This window comes from Salminus brasiliensis, chromosome 18 (genome assembly GCF_030463535.1).
Source record: "Salminus brasiliensis chromosome 18, fSalBra1.hap2, whole genome shotgun sequence".
Classification (NCBI taxonomy): domain Eukaryota; kingdom Metazoa; phylum Chordata; class Actinopteri; order Characiformes; family Bryconidae; genus Salminus; species Salminus brasiliensis.
Window position 1 is genome coordinate 3,413,085 of NC_132895.1, and position 16,823 is coordinate 3,429,907.

General features: G+C 40.9%; 1 protein-coding gene across 1 annotated transcript; it reads right to left on the minus strand.

The window, feature by feature from the left end:
* Positions 1–7,407: 7,407 nt before the first annotated feature.
* On the minus strand, positions 7,408–14,246 carry bhmt (betaine-homocysteine methyltransferase). The gene is made up of 8 exons (XM_072661454.1): positions 14,147–14,246; positions 12,618–12,750; positions 11,732–11,844; positions 11,071–11,262; positions 10,731–10,878; positions 9,373–9,555; positions 8,842–9,070; positions 7,408–8,218 (listed from the first exon to the last, which is right to left on the minus strand). The coding sequence occupies exons 1-8, from the start codon at positions 14,165–14,167 to the stop codon at positions 8,038–8,040; spliced, it is 1,200 nt and encodes a 399-aa protein (XP_072517555.1). The 5' UTR covers positions 14,168–14,246; the 3' UTR covers positions 7,408–8,037.
* Positions 14,247–16,823: the final 2,577 nt, after the last annotated feature.

Consider the following 16,823-nt stretch of genomic DNA (forward strand, 5'->3'; position numbering starts at 1 on the left):
TCCATGTTTATCGAACCGATTCTTCGGTTCAGTGAATCAGTAGAAGCCCGCTTATGGAGATTCGTTGATTCACATAATTTATTTCCATTCAAATCTCACATTTTAAATCTCACCCAATTATCTGAACTATTTCATTCATTTCCCTTAGTTTTCATCTCGGCTCGTCATCAATAAAAAAAAAAAAGTGAGAGTCTGATCCTGATTGGATGAGAAGTATAAACAGACTCCATTCTGACTCCCTATTGGTTTATAAGAGATCATCACACCTGCACACGTCCCGTCCCTCTCCAGCAGCTCACAGCAGACGTCTGTAGTCTAGTATGAAGACTGTGTCCGTGGCAGAGACTCAAGAGAGCTGCAGTGAAACGTCCCGACTGAGCCCCACATTTACACTCCAATAAAGCTTATTGATCACACGCCTCTGAAGTCTGACTTTCTGCAGCTTTACAGAACTTCTAGACAACGACTCCTCATATTTTCCTCCATGAAGCTCATGTTGATGCTCAGTAGAGCACAGAGACGCTCCTTTAATAGAGCTGATATTACTGAAATGCTTCATTTTCAATGGGCAGATCTGCAGCTGAAACAGGAGCCTAGTGCAGCCCAACATTTTTAACATCAACATTTTAATAGATCATTCTCCTCATTACGACTTTTAGAGAAATGGGGTTTGGGGGGGGGGGGGGGGGTAGTGCACTATAGACCCCTGTGGTGAGGCCTAAGCTTTCAGCCTTTGTTTTCCTTCCATTACTTTTACTTTTCTACTTGAAGTCGTTCTGAAACCAGTACTTTTACACTTTTACTGGAGTAAAAAGCTTCAGTTGATACTTCAGCTTCTATAGAAGTTTTTTAAACCCTCGTATCTCCACTCACTTCTACCTGAGGAATGAATGGGAACACTTTCACACATTGTTTTAATCCCGTCCAGATTCACATCTCTAGTTTTTTTTAAGATGATGTTGCTTAATGTTGGAAAAAGGGGGTTTGCGCTGCTACACAATTCATATTTCATTTTCCAAAAGTATACATCTGTTTCTGAATCATTACACAAAAAAATGATCATACTAATCATATTTCAAAAGTTTGGGATATTAGACATTTAATAACACATTGTTTGATTAATGTTATTAGTAGTAGTAGTATTACTATGTAATTATAATAATAACTAATACTAATACTAGTACTTAGATTTGTGTCTTTCCAATTTCTTCCAATTTCTGCATATCTGTCACATGTTCCAAATAATCAATTATTATTATAAGAGAACAACAACATGACTAAACACAAAATGCAGCTTTTTACTCAAAACCTACATCACCCATGTGACAATTGCCCCCCATTACTTCCTAAATCACCCAGTTAACCACATTCAATTGACTACTGGGTTCAGTTTCACTAACCACACCCAGGCACGATTACAGCCACACCTGTTGAATCTAAACATGACTTAAATAGAAACTGTCTGGCAATGAAAAGCAGGCTAAACAGTGTAAAACAGCAGTAAACAAAGGTTCAAATACAGAAGCGAATCAAAGTCACTGAAGTATCCCAGTCTGGACGGGGTCATTTTTTTCCTCTTCAATAAATGGAGTGGTCATTTAAGAATCAGAATCAGAATTAGAATCTCTTTATTTCTCTATTATTAATCTCTTTTATTTTACTATATATGTTACACATACAAGGAATTTGTCGGTGAGAGCAACACGTATGACAAGTAACAAAAACACAGAACACAGATTATTTACAGTATTAAACTAAAGGAAAATTACACTAAACAATAAATAGGGTCGGGGATAAATTAAAAAAGTAAAAAGTACTAAAGGTAATAAAGAGCTGAAGAACTGAAGAGCTGTATTATATGTTGTAATACATATTAAATATATATATTGATATGTATTTACTATGTATATATATATATATATATATATATATATATATATATGTATAATTTTTTTATTATTATTTATTTTGCCTATAATGTACAGGCAAATTTAATTTAATCCCATTTAAGGGCTTTAAATAATAATAATAAAGTGTATGATTAATTCAAAACAACCAGTTCAAAAGAACCGATTCGTTCATGACTCGTACAATGGCTAACTTTAGCCTGTCTGCTAAACTGCCTTCAAAACAAAGCCCTGCGCGCTCTTCGGAACCGGTTTCACTTCAAAAATGGCCGGAAAAGCTCCGTCCAGTTCAGATATGACCCCCAGGCGGCAAACTGCCCCAATATTGATCGAAAATCGGCACCTTTCCCCCACTTTTAAACATAAATCCCCTTCTCATCGTTTTTATCCCACAACAAAACAGTCTGCCGCTGACGTAACGTAAACATCTGCACGTGGGCCACGCACGGTGCGTAGTGACGTAGCGGGGCTTTAATGGACTTTAAACGTGCTGGAGAGAAATACCATAGAAACATATAATAAATCCATAAATCTGTAATTCCCATATGACTGTAAACATGCTAAGCATTAAGACAGCAGACAGACCAGTAATACAGACAGATCGATCATAATATAATCAATACATTCATTCTCTGAGAGAAGCCAGTGTGCACATGGGCTGCTCCATGATGCTGCAGCTGCTTTCAGAATCACAGGGGCTAAATTTATCACTTGGTTCATCGTCTATCTGAAAGGGTCTCTAATTGCTCTGTACTCAATTATTGATGACCTCACTACAAGAGAGCCTGATCAATGGCATTTCTCCTACACACACCCAGAGGTGACAAACTGCTGGGATAAATAATGGAGCATTCCACTAGTTAAAGAGGAATTCCACTGATTTTATACAAACTAACGTGGAAATGTGTCTGAAAAAGAAGGATGGACAAAAGTATTGGGACACTTACTGAGTCATTGTTTCTTCTGAAATTAGTTAGAGCTTCTCCTGCTTTTGTTGGAGTAACTGTCTCTACTGTCCTGGGAGGAAGGCTTTCTACTAGATTTTGGATGAGCATCGCTGTGAGGGTTTGATTGCATTCAGCAAGAAGAGCGCTAGTGAGCTCAGGATGTTGGATGATGATCACCACCCCCCCCCCCCAAACTTCCCAACTTATCCCAATAAAGTACTGGATGGAGCTCCACCACCATCATCCCACAGTTCCACAGTTCTTCCACTGCTCCACAGCTCAACACTGGGGGACTTTATACCCCTCTAGCTTTTTTGGCAATACTTCTCTAAAGATATGTGTATATATATATATATATATATTCAGAAAATGTTTCTGTTCATGACTATTAAACATCTAATTCAATTGTCCCAGAAGGGACGATTCCAGAAGGCCCTGGTCTTGCAACCTAAAGCAACCTGATATGCGTCAACATGGTCAATTTGTCCAGTAGGGGGGGCACATTCATCAGCTGGCCATCAGCTTCCAGCACATCCATCACCCCTAGGCACGTCATATTCTAGTGTAGCCTTTACAGCATATCATGGAATAACACCATAACTTCATTATAAACATTTAAGACACGAGTAAAGCTGGAAGTTTATCCACTGTGAAGCTGTAAGACAATTAGGGGGACATTTCGTTTGAAGGCTGCCTACATACGAATGTCATAACACATGCATACCACTGAATAGCAATACCTGAGTATTTATGGATGTTTTATGGCGTAAATGGTGCTGTATTGACACAGGGAGCCAATAACCAAAGACATTTGAAGACATTTATAACACTGTTATAAAGCATCATTGCTAAGTACAAGAGCTTATTTGGCAGCAGCAGCCTAGTTACATCCACCCTATGTCAGCCTTCAGGCAAACCATGGCTGAATACAATCTATAGTGTTGTGTAGTTACACTATATATGTCCAAAGGTTTGTGGACACCACTTCTAATAAATACATTCAGCTTGTCTAGTCCCTGTAGAGTAGTACTGCCAATTGAATAGGACTCTCTGGAGCAGATGACCCAAACACAAACCCACTGGCTCCATTCCTAATGCCAGGCATGGTTTAGAGGGGTATAAAGCCCCCCTAGGATTGAGCTCTGGAGCAGTGGAGGAACTGTGTTCTCTGGAGTGATGGATGATGGTGCTCCTTCCAAGACTATTTTTGGGATGAGTTAGGGATAGTGAGGTGGGGTGGTGATCATCATCCAACATCCTGACCTCACTTACGCTCTTGTTGTCGAATGCAATCAAATCCTCACAGCAATGCTTCTCTAAAATTTAGTAGAAAGCCTTTTTCTCTGGACAGTAGAGACAGTCACTACTCCAACAAAAGCAGGATAAACTTATTTTAATACCCTTGAGTTTGAAACAAACAATGAATGAGCAGGCGTCCCAATACTTTTGTCCATTTAGTGTACATGTAGTAATAGGCTGAGAACCATGGCGTTCTGATATATGGTTAGCGCTTGACATCTTTTGCTTAAATTAACCAAATCACCTTTGGTGGCATCAGATTACTCCAGCAGGACACCTGTTGCTCCATATGGTGTATAAGGGAGAATGAGGCTGGGGGTTGGGAGAGTCTCCCACAGCGAGACTGGGTGCTGTAATTGAAGCTGTCTAAACCTTTATCCCACTGTATACAGGACTGACTTCACTAGGCCTTAGCATATTTCTCTGTACTGGTTTCCATTCAGGTCAGAGTTGACACGCTTGCCACAAGGTCCACATGAAGCATGTGGCTCTGCAACACTCCCTGCAAAAGGCATGCAATCACCAGGCTTATTTAACTCCGGTCACCTGATACCTACACAGGGGGGTCAGTTTCTCTCACCCACATAAACGACTTTCCAATGGTTTCTCTCCAAAAGTATCCAGACGCCCCTTCTAAATGTTAGGATGCACACTTTCACACAAGTGTACATTTGCAGACACACACACACAGCTGGCAGAGTCTCCCTAGAAAAGCATTGACTATAAGAATGGGGAACCCAATTGCAAGGCTCAGTAAAGGGGTATGGAGGCCCAAAGAGGTGGAAGTGTGCTCTCTGGAGCTATGGAGCTATGGAGCTCATCCTATATATTCTGATGATCCAAAACAAAGATGAAGAGAAGTGGCTCCACCTCACAAATTACAGGACTTAGTAGTGCCAAATGCCACAGACAGCATCTCCAGAGGTCTTGTGGAATTAGCTGTTTTGGTGGAATACTAAAAGTCAATGGTCATAATGTTTTGGCTTGTTTGTATATATGTCTCTCTCTCTCTCTCTCTATATATATATATATATATATATACAGTCATGCCCGAAAGTATTCATACCCCTGGCAAAGTTTGACTTAAATTTACTTTTATTTAACCAGAAGTTATATTTTTGCCTTGAAACGACACAGGCATCTCCCAGGAGATAACACGATGATGTACAAGAGGCATCATTGTGGGAAAAAATATTTCTCAGCTTTTATACACATTTGAACAAAAAGTGGCATGTCCAAAATTATTCATACCCTTTGAAAACTGTCACAGTATATGGGAAAATCCAAAGTTCTATACCATTCCAAATAGTCCAAGCTGTTTAAAAGCATCCTAATTACCCTGATTCATTGGGAACAGCTGTTTTAATCAACTCAACAGGAGAAAAACAGCAGCTCTCTGCAGTTGGTTTGTGGACAGTCATGGCTAAGACAAAGGAGCTCACTAAGGACCTGCGGCTGTGCATTGTGGCCGCTCACAAGTCAGGAAAGGGCTATAAAGACATATCAAAATGTTTTCAAGTTCCAGTGGCTACAGTGCAAAGTATTATTAAAAAATACAAGAAGTTCCGCACTGTGGAAAATCTCAGAAGATGTGGTCGGAAGCCAAAAGTGACACCTGTGCTGGCCAGGAGAATAGTGAGAGAGGTGAAGAAAAATCCAAGGATCACCACCAAGGCCATCCTGGTGAATCTGGACTCTGCTGGTGGCGACATCTCAAGGCAGACAGTTCAACGGACACTGCACACTGCTGGGTTCCACGGACGCAGGCCAAGGAGGACACCACTTCTCCAGAAAAGGCACACAAAAGCCCGCTTGACCTTTGCAAATGCTCATCTGGACAAAGAAGAAGACTTCTGGTGTTCTGTTTTATGGTCAGATGAAACAAAAATTGAATTGTTTGGCCACAATGATGTGTGCACCATTTGGCGTAAAAAAGGAGAAGCCTTCAACCCTAAGAACACCATCCCCACTGTCAAACATGGTGGTGGGAACCTAATATTTTGGGGGTGTTTTTCAGCCAATGGACCAGGGAACTTGATCGCAGTAAATGGCACCATGAAAAAAGAGCAATACATCAAGATTCTCAACAACAACATCAGGCAGTCTGCAGAGAAACTTGGCCTTGGGAACCGGTGGACATTTCAGCACGACAACGACCCAAAACACACAGCCAAAGTGGTGAAGAAATGGTTAGCAGACAAAAACATTAATGTTTTGCAGTGGCCCAGCCAGAGTCCTGACTTGAATCCAATTGAGAATCTGTGGAGGGAGCTAAAGATCAGGGTGATGGCAAGGAGACCCTCGAACCTCAAAGAGTTGGAGCTCATCACTAAAGATGAATGCGCAAAAATACCAGTGATGACATGCAAAAAGCTGGTCAGCAATTACAGGAAGCGTTTGATTGCTGTAATAGCCAATAAAGGCTTTTCTATTAATTATTGAGAAGGGTATGAATAATTTTGGACATGCCACTTTTTGTTCAAATGTGTATAAAAGCTGAGAAATATTTTTTCCCACAATGATGCCTCTTGTACATCATCGTGTTATCTCCTGGGAGATGCCTGTGTCATTTCCAGGCAAAAATATAATTTCTGGTTAAATAAAAGTAAATTTAAGTCAAACTTTGACAGGGGTATGAATACTTTCGGGCATGACTGTATATATGCACCAACAAGCCAAAACATTTGCTATCATATCATATGGACAAAAGTATTTGGACACATTCTCATTAATCCTGCTTTTGTTGGAGTAGCTGTCTCTACTGTCCAGGGAAGAAAGCTTTCTACTAGATTTTGGACCAGAGCGTAAGTGAGGTCAGGGTATTGGATGATGATCACCACCCCACCTCATCATCCCCAACTTCCCAACTCATCCCAAAAGTACTGGATGAAGCACCGTCCATCATTCCAGATAGCACAGTTCTTCCACTGCTCCACAGCTCAATGCTAGGGGGCTTTATTATACCCCTCTAGCCCACGCCTGGCGTTATTAGGCAGCATGGTGCCAACAGGTTCATCTAGTTTATCTGCTCTAGAGAATCCTAATCTATTGGCAGTACTTCTTCTCTACAGGGACTAGAAAAGATGTGTTTGAGTGCATTTGCACATCTGTGTCAGCAATGGATGCAGCAGATAGTAGCTGAATGCATCCATTAGCAGGGGTGTCCACAAACATTTGGACATAGAGTGCTTTCTCTCTGCTATATGACCTATAAAAGAGGTGTGTAAGAAAGGGAAGAAAGGACAGAGCACATATTTAATGTTCAATTTTTTTTAATGAGGCAGAAATTCAACAACAGAACAGTGACATTTCAAGCACTTGCATGGACAACACGGTCGGAAGACTGGAGTGCTCCGAATACCTGGAATGTAGCCTGGCTACATCTATCTATGCTGAACTTCTCCTAAATCATTGTGGTCACAGCACTGAAACCGCAGCGTTGGAGGAGCGAGGAGTTCTACAGTGCCATCTACAGGCCATGTTGAGGAACTAGAGCTTAACACTCAAACAAAAGGCTTGACAGCAAAGACGGTGTCTGTATTTTACTACATATCTTGGAGACCACAGTGTCTCGAGTCCAATTACAAACACACGTCTGAGTCTGCAAAGCGGAAAACCTGTAAAACTGACCAACGCTGCAAGAGAGACCTTGAAGAAATACTGATAGTTTGCATGTATTAAAAAACTGGTCCTGGTAAACGAGCCAATGAGAACACTTCTATTTGTTTAATTATACGTGATCTGTAAACTCTAAGTAAAGGGAACAGCGATGAAGAGATCGAGCGGCCTTCTCTTATTTCCTTCTACCTCCCTCATCTCTCATGCCCACCCTCCCGTAGCCCTGGTGTCATGGGTACGCAGCGGAGCTCCGGTCTCGGCCCCCTTCAGTTCTTGGCGTCGGCCTTGTCGAACAGGGGACGCAGCTGGTCCTTGGTGGTGGCCTCCTTCTGCTGCATCAGCTCAGCGTGGCCCTTGGTGACGCCCCAGCTGTCAGGGGTGGACATGGAGGGGCAAAGTGGGCGGCCGGAGGCGGGCTTGATCTTCTCCCAGTATTCACGACGAGCCCTGGACAATAGATGACCATTAGAGATCAGATCATATCAAACCTCATTAACTTGATGATGATTCAGCATTTTGATTCATTTTTTGAGTTAACTCAACTGTGGCTCCGCCCCCTCAATCTGTTTACCGTTTATTTCCATCTGTAGGTTAGAGCACCCACCCCCTATTACATGATATCCCCAGACTGGAAAGAAGGTTTTTTACAGTGTAGCATTGAGGACTGGCTGGGATTTGAACTTATGACCTCCTCACACTTGATGAGCAGCAGTTAGACCGTAGGGCCGGTCTAGAGCTGTGAAGTTACACTATATAAAATCACAGTTCTGAGAATATGTACCTTTACCTTTGTTCTCAGACACAGAAATGTACATGGCTTTACAGCTCTAGAGTGGAGCGACTGTCTAACTGCCTGCTTGATTAGAGACTCGTCACTAAAATGAGTTAACTCAACTCAGCTAGCAAGCTGCCTTTGATGTGCTGGTTTTTGATGTCCTACTGCGGTACCGACCCTCCCAGTGACCTTATTAACCTTTCTGCACAGTGGAGAATGACTATGCGGTCAACAGATTGGCTAGCAAGGTCATTGGTTTGTGAGTGTTGAGTGTGTATGGTTCAGCCCCACTCACCTGGCTCTGACCCAAGGCTTGGTGTGCATCTCCAGGCCGCTGCCCCACATGCCATGTTTCTGTGAGGCCTCGGGCAAGAAGCCCCTCTCTGTGGCCAGTTCCTCAGCCACAGCGCGGATGTGGTAGGGCTCGAAGCCGCAGCAGCCGCCGATGTAGTATATTCCAGCCTTGTAGGCCTCTCTGGCGTACTGCTGCATGTCCCAGCGGGTCAGCACTCTGGGCTCCAGAGCTGCGGGGCAAACAGGAATGAGAAGGTTGACTAGTGACCATTACAGTTTTTAAATGACCAATATTGTTGCGATCATTTCAAACAACGTCATATATTCTCACACTATATGGACAAAAGTATTTGGACACATGCTCATTCAGCGTTTTTTCTGAATCTAGACTTTCTACAAGAGTTTTGAGCATGAGTGAGGTCAAGATGTTGGATGATCACCATCCCACCTCATCCCCAACTCCCCAACTCATCCGTCAACCAGTTTTACCAGATGTCTGTGTGTGTTTGTGTGTGTGTGCTTGTATGCATACCAAAAGGAAATTCAGGCAGGTCGATGAACCCTTGGCAGTTGCAGTCAGGGGTGTGGTAGGCCAGAGGCTGCACCATGTAGTGAGCCTTGAGCCCTGCCTGCTCCACAGCGGCCTTCATCATGGCTACGGTCTTCACGCAGGTCATCGGGTCAAAGTGGCAGTTCACGCCCACAATCGTAGCACCTGAGGACAACAATTGAGTGAAGCTCAGAAAACAAGGCTGGTGAGGTGGACTATGGGTCAAGAGGACCAGCAGGAAGAGTTTGGAGCTCTTACTGTGCTTACGGAGGAGGACGCTTCTGGAGATGTTGTGTTTGTAAGAGGAAAGGATGCCATTTTAATATGGTTTTAATTTGATTAAAGGGTTACTGGTGTGAATGTGCCTCGTCTTGCAGACAAAACATCAAAACAAGCTGAAAATAGCTGCACGAGTACAGATGTGATGCAAAATGCAAATTAAATGTAAATGTAATTTTATTTTAATTATTTATTTATGCATTACATTATTGCAAGATCTAGTCTAAACTTTTAAAGGCCTGTATTTGTTTGTTGTGTTGAATTATTAGATCTAATTATTAGCATTTATGTGGGGTTATGTAGCAAAAACAGTTCAAATCTATCTCCTTTTCTATCTTATGTCTTACAGAATTATGATGGCTGTTTTTTGGTTGATATATGTAACAGGGTTCATACAATTTAACCAATTTCACATTCAAGGACTTTCCATGATTTTTCAAGTACCAAAAAAATTCTAATTTCAGGACTAAAGATTTTATCGTAATTTGTTTACGGGAATGTTTAGTCCACGCTAGCAGCTGAAAGACTGTCCAGGCTAGCTAGTGAACAACATAATGCATGTTCATGTACCACGGCCAAAACGTTGCAAGGTCATATGAAATACGGGCAGCCAAAAATGATGTAATTGTGGAAAATGATGCTACTAGAAAATCAATTCCAAAAAAACATCCCACCTTTGAAAAAAATAAGGATTTAAATGTCGGAAAGCCTTTATTTTTCTTAAACAAGACCAATCTCTACTTTTAATTCTGCTAAATTAGACATTTATTAAGTAATCAAACTATTAAAAGTGATGATTTTATAGGTTGACCTCCTGACCTCCTACAGTTTAAGAGCATATTTCTTTAAGAATGCCAAATGTTCTTGGAATTTCTCTTAAAATAAAAATGAATTCTTATTTTTAATTACTTACTTAATTACTTACTTACTAACGGTTTATATATATATATATTTTTAATATGATGTTTAGAAAAATAGAGCATCTAAGAAGAATTTTGTGAATTCGGCCCCTGTTATGTGTAGTGAAATGGTCTGTGGCTGTGTGCTAGAGAAAGACCTACCAGCCTTCACCAGCCTGACAGCGCATTCTCCAGGGCTGACTCCATGCATGTCCCCCATGGGTCCAATGCACATGCAGGCAGCTACGGGTTTCCCAGTGGCCTTCAGAACCTGCACGGCCCACTCAGCCTCCTCCACGTGTTCAAAGTACTGCAGCAGACAAGAGCGCAACAGTTAGCTAGCACTACGTCCTGCAGGTAAGGTACAGTCAATAGTAAATATCACAGAGAGGGTTCTTTGAGGGTTCTGCCCATCAACACCAGGCTGTAGAGCAGTGGAGCTGTGTTCTCTGGAGTGATGGTGCTCCATTGAATGCTTTTGGAATAACCTTCACTTTCTCACCTCTGCGATCAAGAAGTCCACGTCCTTCTTGATGAAGACATCCATTTGCTTCTTGAAGATGGCCTTCACATCCGTCTCGCTTTTGCAGCTCAGATAGGAGGGGGTCTGGGAGACACCGCCCGCCACCAAGGCATCGCCCTCATTGGCAACCTGCCTGGCCAAGTCGCAAGCAGCCTCGTTGACCTGCTGCCCCTGTGGTCAGCGATGGCAATCATTATTACAGGTGCAACACAAACATAGACGTTCCTGATAATACAGTACAGTACAGCCATCTCTGTTAATACCATAGGTCTCTATTAACACTCCAGTGACAGTGGTGCGCGTGGCTGTACTATGAAGAAAGGCCAGGCAGTATTTGCCTTGGGGTTTTGTCCTTGTACATGTTACTGATACCAGATAAAGTCTGGGGATTTGGGGGTTGAACAAACAGAAGACTGACACAGTGAGATATAGAGCATTTAAAGAGGTCATGTCCTATTTATTTATATATATGTGTGTCTATATGTGTCGTCACTGTCCAAAAAAAAACATGTGCCCCCAAAATATTGACTTTACAGTAGTAAATTTGAATGGAAATTATTATATAAGAGTTTATACAGAGTAATATGGAGCATTTCTATTGGCCAACATGGCCAGCAGAGTATGAAAGAGCAGGTCTTACGGTGAATCCGACGGCATTTCCCCTGTTCTCAAGTTTGTCGTCGCTGGCGTAGAATGTAAAGGTCTGCATGACATTTGACCCCGCCCTCAGGAATTCTCTGTGCAGCTGTCGCACTGAGATGAGATGTGTGAGGGAGAGAGAGAGAGAGAGAGAGAGAGAGGGAGAGAGAGAGAGAGGGAGAGAGAGAATAAATCTCTGCACAGCTGCTGCTGACCCACACAGATCTGCAGGGCTTCAGTTATTACTTACTTGCTGCCACTTGCTGACCTTAGACCCACATTTAAGAAACTAGTGACGCCTAATTTTTTAAGACTTTTTAATAAAATTAATAAAAATTATTATTATTAATAATAATAATAATAATATAATCACATATGCATCATATATAGTCATACAGTCTTTTGAACACACTTGTTTGTTTTGTTTTTGTTGATGTTTAAAGTGTAAATAAGCACACGTCATCCATAGAGGGCACCGTTCTGCAATACTCCATGTCTGTGTATATATGTGTACTTGCTGAATTTGACTAATTTGGACAAAATGCATAAAGACATAAAGGTTAAGTAGCTTAATTTAACATATAGCTTAAAACAAACTGTTAAAAATGGCCTTAAACACATTGCATGATAATTACGGACGGCTTGTGGAAGCTGTGGAGGCCTTAGCTGGTGGAACAGTGGCACCATCTATGTTAGCCTTTTATATAATGAAGCCCTATAATGCATCTTTAATGGTTCCTATGATACCTTCTCTCAACCCAGCCCTCATGGCCCTTCCAACATGAGGTTATCATTTACAGGTTCAGCTTTGGCTCTCCGAGCACTACCCTGACAGCCCCATAGGTGCCACAATAATGTTGTGAGTCCACCTGCATTAAGACTCTTACCAGCCTCAGGATGCTCTGCAGCAGCTTCAGGGGTCCAAGGTCCTGCTTTAACGTAGCCTCTCTTCTCCAGGGCAAAGACGAAGCCTCCATCTCCAATCACCACCTCACCTGCGCTGAGACGCTCCAGAATTCCCTGCAAAATACACATCGACCCAAGTGAGTATCTTACACATGCGGAAGGTGGCGTTTCACTTTTTGACTAAAATGCCAATCTGGCAGTCATTCTTTATTTTATGATATTTTATTTATGTACTTTAAATCATTTTTAATGGTTTTATTTTGCATTATATCTGTGTATTTTTCTGTTTAGAAACTGCCACGCTGTATGAACAGTGCTATAATAAATATAAATATATAAATAATAAAATATAATAAATAAACTTGCCTTAACTTGCATTGTATCCGAAATTCATGATAAATGGGCCAATAGAAATGTTCAGAATTTTTTTTTACTTTGACTAACTTGAGGTTATAAGGTCCAGGGAATATTGTAAAAATGTCTATGAGCGTAAATGTCCAGAGGATTTTGAAATGTGTTACAGTAAGAAATGAGCGTGGGCACATTGAAGCATGTGTGTATATCTACATTATATTTATGTATATAACTTTAATTTATCTCCAATTTTAATTATATTAATTAGAATATCAATATTTGTACAGATTTATAGCAGTTACTGCATATATATATATATATATATATATATATATATATATATATATATGTATATATATATGTTTGAGCACCCCTGCTCAACTTTCAGGAGTGAATAAGTGTAATCACGTCACATCCTCTACCCCTCTCGACGACGCCCCTCTGCACATGCTCTGCACATAATATAACATATTGCAATAAATAAATAAATAAATTGATTTAAAATGGCGCGTGCAAAAGTAACGACACATTAAATAGCTTAGAACTAGCCTATAATCTGTACAGAATATTAAAATGATAAAACCTAACATGCAAAATGTCTCAGTTTATATTTTTATATTTGTTTCATCACAAAAATGAAATAATATTTAACAAAAAGTGCATTCAAATGTTCTCTGTAGAGGATTTCAGCATTATTTTCCTCATAAAACTTAAAAATGATTTGAGTTTTTAGAAACACGTTTTGCAGACACACACACACACACACACACACTTTTCTGTGTATAGAGTGAGTGTAACACTGAACAGATGAGCTAACCGTTTGCAGAAACTTCAAGCAGAAACTTCAAGAATCTTAAAAGTCTCTCACACTTCGACATCAGGCCTACTACACACTCACACACACACACACACACACACACACACACACTCACACACACACACACACACACACACACACACACACTCACACACACTCACACACACACACTCACACACTCACACACACACACACACACACACACACACACACACACACACACTCACACACACACACACACACACACACACACACACTCACACACTCACACACACACACACACACACTCACACACTCACACACACACACACACACACACACAGCAGAGTGCACTCCTACCCGTTTAGCTCCAGGTGCCATGCTTGCAGAAGGCTGGACGGACTGGTTCACAGCTTGAGGTTTCAGATCCAGGTCTTTCCAGCTCTGGCTGTGCTGAAGCTCAGGAGAGGAGAGGAGCTGTTCTGCCTCCTCCCAGAGCCTTTATACTGGCCTGGAGGAGGGGGGCAGGAGGGGGGTGGGGGTGGTGGGGGGGTGTGACTCTCTGAAACCTCCCTCTCTCTCTCTCTCTCTCTCTCTCTCTCTTTCCCTCTCTCTCTTCCCCCCCCCCTCTCTCTCTCTCTCTCTCTTCCCCCCTCTCTCTCTCTCACCCCCCCCCTCTCTCTCTCTCTCTCTCTCTCTGTGTTATGCAATCCACTCTCCAGCTAATTTCGTCATTTAGCTGCACGCTTATCTGGACTCTGCAATCCGCTGCATGTGTTTGTTTAGAGGTGGACTGCACCGTTTCAGCAGATCCAGGGTTCTCCTGGGGGGTTCTGTGGAAGCAGCTGTGCCAAAGCAGACCAGGCACAGTGCTGTACATTCACAAAAAATAAAATAGCCCTGAATGGCCACAGCTGACCTCCTCTCAAACAGCCAGGTCAGCTGTGGACTGCTGTAAGTGAAACACAGACACTGATGAGCCTTTATGAGCCATAAGCAAATACGGGTTCTATACCAGTACTAAAACGGGTCTGGTTTTGGTGCTGGAGACAGTTATGAAAACAAAAACAACGGAAATAAGGTTCTCCGAATGGTTTCCATCCATGCAAAACCTCTCCTGTAAAGGGCAAAAGCTGTCCCCTAATGCAAAGAACCCTTAAACCAAGCAAATAACTATATATATATATATATGGGGAACCTTTTGTAGATGGTTCTAGCTCAATTTCTCTCTTCCTATTTGGGAAAGAGTGTGTAGATGGTTCTATATACCAGTTCTAGACAAATTTGCTAATAACAAGGCAAACATATTTACATATTTAAAGGGTTCTCTGAGTTATTGTGGTTCTAAAGATATGCTCAACATATTTGTATAACCTTTTGTAGATGGTTCTATACAGCAGTTCTAGGTACATGTCCCTATAATAAGGCAAAGAATCATTTAAGTAGTCAAAGGGGTATCTTGATGCTAAATATTTGTTTTATAAATATATATTCAGAGTTATCTTGGTTCTAAAGATGTGCTCTGTATACTTGAGAAACCTTTTGTAGATAGTTCTGTAGATATATGTTTAAGGTTCTCCGGGTTGTCTTGTTTTTAAGTATTCAGGAAACCATTTTTAGATGTTCCATCAAAGCTGAGTTTGCTGAATCTGCAGACTATGAACGGCATAAAGTCCCAACAGCAATGTGAAAGACTAGTGGAGAGCCGGCCGAGACATGAGAGCTGTGATTGGCCGTCGAGGTTATTATTATTTCAGCATAGTGATTCTGAATGCTCTCAGAATGCAAGTTCAGATATTAGCACTGTATTTAAATCTGAATAATAACTTCTTTATATAATAATAATTATCATCATTTCTCTGCATTATTTGAGCAGTTCTTTTTGAGCATCTGTCACTTCTGCAAATAAATAAATGCTCTAAATAGCAATATTTTTATTTGGAATTTGGGGTAAATGTTGTCCATGGTTTATGAAATATAACGCAAATGTTCATTTCCTTTAAACACACTAATTATAAACAGTAAAACCAGAGAAATGGACCATGGGTGGTCTCTTATTTCATATATATGTATATATATGTATGTATGTAGAACAACTCTGGACTTGTTTCCACCTATGCAAAGACCTCTAAAACAAAGCAAAGAACCATTTAAGCTTCCTAAAAAATGTTTAGTTTCCATGGTTTCAGTATAGAACCATTGTCTTTATTAAATACCTTTGAAGAACCTTTTTGTTTTTGATCAATACAACTTCAATGTCCTCATCAAAGCCGAAGCACTGAACTAAAGCCATTTAACTCTAAATCCATTCATGTTCTACACTGAACTGATTGCTTTGTCGTGTTTTTTCTCAGATTGAGCTGCTGACTGATAATCCAATCAATAAACTCGTCCCAAAGGTCATGATGAAACCCTTTCCTGACCGTGTTCCACTCACTTACAAAATCATATGATAACAGCTTTGGAAAACAGAGCTGATCTCTTTATCTGGGTCTGTTTTACTAAGCCTGCACTTTTACAATGCAAGGTCACCCCCTGCACAGCGAATCATCACTGTCAGGCACAAACCTCAGATCTCCAAAACAGCAGCTTTACAGGAGGAGGTAAAAACTTTCTTAACGTTCAATTGAAGTCAATGTAAAATATTTTAGAGCATTTCTATTGGTCCATTCATCATGGAATGGTTCACATCAAGTCAAAAATGGAGATACAAGGTTGTTGTGTGAAAGCGATGAAATTAACCATTTGAATCACTGGCTTTATTATTCTGTCAATAATCATTAAGACTTATTATCCAGTATCTCCTGCTGCTTATTCAGTTCCTGCTATGAAAAATAAAGCCACTATCCCACCAAAAACCTTGTATCTCCTTTTTTCTATTTTACACTATTTAACCTAATATGAATCTGGCCATTGTTCTTTATATTATACCAGAATTTCATACTGACCAATAGAAATGCTCCAAAAAAAAAACTTTTACATTGACTTCCATTGAAAGTACAGGAGTTTTTTTTTCTTCTCCTGTAAAGCTGCAGTT